Source organism: Peromyscus leucopus, chromosome 15, assembly GCF_004664715.2.
Source record: "Peromyscus leucopus breed LL Stock chromosome 15, UCI_PerLeu_2.1, whole genome shotgun sequence".
Classification (NCBI taxonomy): Eukaryota; Metazoa; Chordata; class Mammalia; order Rodentia; family Cricetidae; genus Peromyscus; species Peromyscus leucopus.
The window spans coordinates 15,354,036-15,359,884 of record NC_051076.1 but is presented as its reverse complement, the minus strand read 5'-3'; the positions used below and the strand labels follow the sequence as shown (position 1 = coordinate 15,359,884).

The window sequence follows — 5,849 nt, the reverse complement described above, 5'->3', positions numbered from 1 at the left end:
CAATCAGTGTTTTATTTATTGACCAATCAGAGCATTTGACATACAGACCATCCCACAGCAGTGGCTATGGACAATGTGACTATCCATAGTAGCCATTAATTGTGAACAACACATATTTATAGTTTCAAAGTGTTTTCACATGTATTATCTCATTATGCTTAACAATAACCCACAAGGACATGAATGCCATGGGTATTTTCCAAAGAAGGAGACTGCAGATCATACATCTAGACAGCTAAAATCACATAGCTAGCTAATTGAAGGGGGGAAATTAAACTCAGGACCACTGGAATTTCCATGTTTGTTTGTTTTAGGATTATTTATTTTGAGACAGGATTTCTCTGTATAGCCTTGGCTGTCCTAGAATTCACCCTGTAGACCAGGTTAGCCGTAACTCAGAGACCAGATCTGCCTGCCTCTGCCTCCTGAGTGCTGGGACTAAAGGTGTGTGCCATCACCACTTGACCATGTTTGATCTTTAAGGATTTGAGGTTTGGTTTCTTGTTCTGCTAAGAATTGAACTCAAGGCCTGTTCTAGGCAAGTCTCTACTGCTTAACATACCTAGCCTCTCTTTCCAACTTTTGAGAATTAATTGATGACAATTTTTTTTAAATCTGTTTAAAATATTGTAGCTAGTTTTAATTGTTGGCTTGGTGCAATATAGAGCCACCTGGGAAGGGAGTCTCTATGAGGAATTCTGGATTAGGTTGTCATTGGACAGTGGGCATGTCTGTAAAAGATGCTCTTAACTGACCTAATTAAGGTGGGGAGACCTACCCTCAAGGTGGGTGCTGCCATTTCCAAGGGCTGGTTCATGGACTGATGGAAAGGACAGAGCTAACTGAGCATTGGTGTGCATGCATCCATTGCCCTTGTCCTACTGCGGACTTCACGAGACCAGTTCTCTCAAGCGCCTGCTGCTGTGACCTGTAACCTGATGGACTGTAACCTGGAACTGCAAGCTAAAATAAACACTGTCACCCCTAAGCTACTTCTGTCAAAGGACTTTGTCACAGCAACACGGAGGAAGCTAAGACACATACTGTTTCTAGCAATTATTGATTTTCTAATGGAACTCTCAAAGATATTGATAAAGATCTTTAAAAAGGTCATGTAATGAAGTTGCCAGTTGTAAAGTAAGCCCCAGCTAATTCAGATGGCTGTGTGGAAGGAAATGAGAAGGGGAATTTATAGGTTAAATTTAAATTGTTGTTTTGTTTTGTTTTACTGGACCCTAACACCATCATAAAAAAAAAATGTCAGCCCATACCTCCAGGCCCAAAGTTCTATAAAAGCCTTAATGTTGTGCAAATAAGTCAGTGCTGAAAGAACTTGTATTACTGGAATGATGTCAGGGTAGGTGTTTCTAATTAAAAATTCATATTGTGAAAATGTCTAAAATTGCTTTCCTTGTTACATGTAACTCTTGAATTCCTGAGAATGCATTCACGAGCTTAGAACCAGATCAAGCTTAGAAGTACTTCCTATTGTGCAGCTACCATGGTAACCAATAGCAAGGCATAAGAATGCTGGGGTAGCTTCTGTTGTCCATCATGAGCTGGTATCTGCCTCCAGCCCTTCTCTGGAAACAATGGCTCCATACTCTTGGCCACCAGCTCCCAGGTGACACTTTTCATTAGGAACCTCAGCATCACGGGCCTTTGATTCCTCCCCATCACTTTCCTTATCACCTTCCTGGTTGGAGAGAAAGGAGGAAACGTTTCAGGGATAGCCACACATCTCTGAACTCCCTCTCGTAGAGACTCTCATGTAAGAAGCTTTGTCTTTTAGGCAATATCAAGCTTCACACACAACTTTTTTGTTATTCAACTTCTGAAATCCTGATTTCATGGGAATGAGGCAAATACTATGGAATGTTGTGTGGCAAGAGGCATCGAAAATGTGAGCTAGTCTGGCCATGGGAGCTCAGTGCAATTGCACGGCTTGATTACCAGGTGGGAAAACATTCTTCCATACTCCTGCCATTTGGATACCCCCTCTCAGCCACATATTTGAATACTGGGTCTGCAGCTGGTAACACTGTTTCCGGAGATTGTGGACATTTTGGGATGAAAGGGCTAGCTAGAGGAAGCGGGTTGCTGGAGGATCAGCTAGCTTCCTATTCCTTCTCTATTTCCTGATCCACCTAGATGTAAAGAAACAGCCTCATACCGCCACTGCTATGGAACCGCTGGCCACCAAGCCTTCCCTGCTACTGTGAGTCTGTCAACCTGTGAGTCAACCTTCTTTAAGCTGTTTCTGCTAGTGTTCATTCAGAGCAAGCAGAAATCTAACTAGTAAAACACCCCTCCCATCTCAGAGCCTCTGGCGCCCCCAGCAGGACTTTACCTACCTTATTTTGCATTCTGTGATACTCATTCAGCACATACTGGTATTTGGGTTCAGTGAGGCCAAAGAATGCAGCAAATCTTTCACCAAGGAATTCACAAGCTGAAAGGAAGAACAACCACTTGGAGAAACTGAGTCCATGACTGACGCTTTGCAAATGGCCTGCCATATGACACCGGGCCTCTGGAATAGCCAGGACCACAGGCATGGACCACCATGCCCAGGAAATTTGTATCATCTTAAGCCAAAGCCCCACAAGAAACCCACTGTGGACTTTTCCTCCATGCTCTCATGTGTAGAGTTTTGTGTCTTTTACCTGACCTAGGGCTGGGGCAGGAAACCTAAAGCCAGGGCAGTTCTCTCCTTCTGAATCATGTTAACCTGTTCTAATGGGGACCATAACAATGGTCCCCAAACTTGCCTCAGCTAGTCAGACTTTCGTGACTCTCTTGGGGTCTTCTCTTTGTTACTTTTCCTGAGTCTCCCTGTCCCTAGTCCCCAACTTGTTCCTGTCCTGACAACTGTGAGCACAAATTACAATTCTGGGCACATTTACTAGTCTATATTATTCACTGAAAATCAAATCTCATGAAAACATCATCATTTGTCTTCGTGTCTCAGAGTCCAGTCGGTGCAGGGCATGCAGCAGGCAGTCAGTGATGCTTTTTTAATGGATGAGTAAAGATGAGTTTGCAAGAGCCACATTTTATATTTTCTCAGAATTCTAAAGTAAGAAGTAATTTTTCTCACTATCATATTCACAAGCAGACACATTAGAAGGAAATGAGTCATTATACATTTGCCAATTGTGTTCAAAAGAAAATAAATGAAAATAAAACAAAGTAAGATTCTATGTGCTATAAATAAGCATATAGGACATTCCTTATTTCCCCAGGAGGGACCAGTAAAGCTCATGTTTATCAGAGTAACTGTGATGGGAGAACTTAGCACTGTGCCATTCCATATTCTTTTAAAACAAACAAACAAACAAAAAAACTGAAGTTTGTCCAGATGAAGAATAAACTCAGGAAGGATCGACTATTGGCTTCAATTATTTGCACCTTTGACCTATGAAAGAATGTGGGCTGGTTTTGCACAGCTCAGGGAGTGATAACTAGAGTAATGGCAGGAACTTTTAAAGAAGAAAATTCGGGTCAAGGTAAGAAAAAGATGTGCTAGCAATCTCTGTTCTCGTGCGTTTCAGTCTTCAGTGAACAATACAGATCAGCAAACGGGCCTAGAACTGTTATTCGGGTTCACAGTAGCCAGGACAGGAACAGCTCAGGGACTAAGGACGACAGGATGACTCAGGAAACTCACACACAGGTAGACCCGAAGAGAGTGTGAGAGTCTGACTGACTTGAGTGCCGTGGCAACAGCCAGTAAGTCAGTCTTCAAGTTACCCATAATAATGGAGTGAAATGGTCAGAGGGAGTGACCCTTCAAAGAATACACGTTGTCCGCCATGGTGAAAGGCAGTGATGCTGGGGTGACATTGGCAAGCCGATCCCATCCTAATCACAGTCCACTGGTAGGAAGAAAAGTAGAAGGCAGATAGAAGGATCTCCACGTCTTTGGGATAGTTAACACGTGGACTTAGACATGACCAGATTATCATTTCTGAATCCTGGGGAGTTGATGGAACAGCGGGAAGTCTCATCTGTCTTGGAGAATCAATTAATACATAGTTAGGACAGGCAGGCAGACAGACAGATGACAGGAAGGAAGGAGGGGAGGGAGGAAGACCCAAACCAAGCCTTAGCAGTACTTACTAGAAATTGAACTGCTTGCCACTTGACCTGCCCAAAACCAGATGTATGATCCCCATGAAGGCTTAGACTGAAAAGTAGAGAAAAATCAATGTAGGATAATTAATAACAAGTGGGCAAAGGCATCTGCTGCCAAGCCTGCCAGCCTGAGTTCAGCCCCCAGGCCCCACGTAAAGGAACAACTGACCCTACACGCATTGTCTACTGGCCTCCACGTGTATACCATGACACGTGTGCTCTCGACCCCAACAAAGAAATAACTGATGAGAAATTTTAAAAACAATTGACATCAGGAGTAGTGACTGGAGATTCTTATGGAGAGATTTCAAAAATGTACTATGAATGTTTAATTTTCTCTCTTATCAATGAGAGAACTAACTAACTAATGGCTGTCTGTTGCCTATATGTGATTCAGAAAACAACCAAGGAGCTTAACGTAAAGCCGTATTTTCTATATCATTTCTCTGGATCAATCTCTCCTTCATTCCCCTCCTCCCACTGATACTGATATGGTGAGCTTACAGAGTTGCGTGCTGAGCTCTGTTCCTCCTTTTCTTCATCTTCTTCTGTGCTATATTCCTCCATGGTGTCTCCATCGGCAAAGTGGATAATCCTTTTGGGAGAAGTGCTTTTACAAAATCCACTCATTTCTGACCCTAACTTCTGGAGATGCTCTTCCTCCACAAGGGATCCTCCGGTTTCATGACCACAGAATGCCCTGAGACAAGTTGCCTAGGACAGTGTTTATATATAGCTGGGAAGCTTCTAGTTGTTTTCAGTCAAGGTAAAGACAAGAGTTCAGAGATAATCGTATCAGCAATCTTGATTCTTCTCTGAGAGGACTGTGCAGTCTGTATCAGAATTAAAGAGATTCATTTAGTAAAAATGTGGTTATTGGATGTTTGGACAAAAAGTTTCAGCAGGGTTGCCCGATCTTTTCATCACTGTAAGCCCCACAATGGCTGGTAGGAGTGAACCACTGGCCATCCAAGTTTCTCAATCATTCCACTCTGCATTGAGAGGTGATACAGGGAGCGTTTACAAGCACAGACTCTGTGCAGACAGGAGAAAACATTTGCAAATGCTGTTTCAGCAAAGAAACATGTTCAGAATATATAAAGAATTACTTTAATTCAATAGGTCAGAGATAATCCTCACATGACCAAAAGATTTTTAGCAGACTAGCAAAGATGAGTTACAGATAGCAAATAAACATAGGAAAAGACGGTCGTGCTGTTAATCATTAGAGACCTGCATATTGAAGCCTAGTAAGATATAAAAATATGCCCACTAGAGTGACTAAGATTTAATGTGACTAACAATACCAGGAGCACTCACATTGCTAGTGAGAAATTGCTATTGTTTAGATCTGGAATATTCCCCCCAAAAGCCCAGGTGTTTGAGGTGTGGCCCTCAGCCATTGATGCTACTAGAAGATGGTAGGACATTTAGGAGACAGGGTCTGACAGAAGTAACTGGGGTCATGTTGGAAAATGATCCAAAAATGGACTGTGCAAGGATAATTCTGAGTACTTGTGAAAAAACTCCAAGAAAACAAGACAAGAGACTTGTGACCTCCAGTTTCTTTAAAACACAGACTTGTTCTTGGAATGTGTTTTCATGCTCCTCCCAGGTGTAGTGGAGAGGAGTGAGTTGACTTCAGATTATTCATTACAACTGGCTGTTGTTATTTGTTTATATGCCTCTATGGAAACACGTTTTTGACATGT

General features: G+C 42.4%; 1 protein-coding gene across 1 annotated transcript; it reads right to left on the bottom strand.

Annotated features, from left to right (window-relative positions):
• Positions 1-415: 415 nt before the first annotated feature.
• On the bottom strand, positions 416-4,971 carry Fam177b (family with sequence similarity 177 member B). The gene is made up of 4 exons (XM_028894544.2): positions 4,631-4,971; positions 4,123-4,190; positions 2,355-2,452; positions 416-1,696 (listed from the first exon to the last, which is right to left on the bottom strand). The coding sequence occupies exons 1-4, from the start codon at positions 4,765-4,767 to the stop codon at positions 1,553-1,555; spliced, it is 447 nt and encodes a 148-aa protein (XP_028750377.1). The 5' UTR covers positions 4,768-4,971; the 3' UTR covers positions 416-1,552.
• Positions 4,972-5,849: the final 878 nt, after the last annotated feature.

Excerpts from the sequence above, each read along its gene's own strand:
- Fam177b (XM_028894544.2), bottom strand. The coding sequence starts at position 4,767 with ATGAGTGGATTTTGTAAAAGCACTTCTCCCAAAAGGATTATCCACTTT. Across the intron at positions 4,191-4,630 it reads CGCAACTCTGTAAGCTCACC|GTCTAAGCCTTCATGGGGAT; the intron begins ATATCAGTATCA and ends CTCTACTTTTCA. Across the intron at positions 2,453-4,122 it reads GGCAAGCAGTTCAATTTCTA|CTTGTGAATTCCTTGGTGAA; the intron begins GTAAGTACTGCT and ends TCTTCCTTTCAG.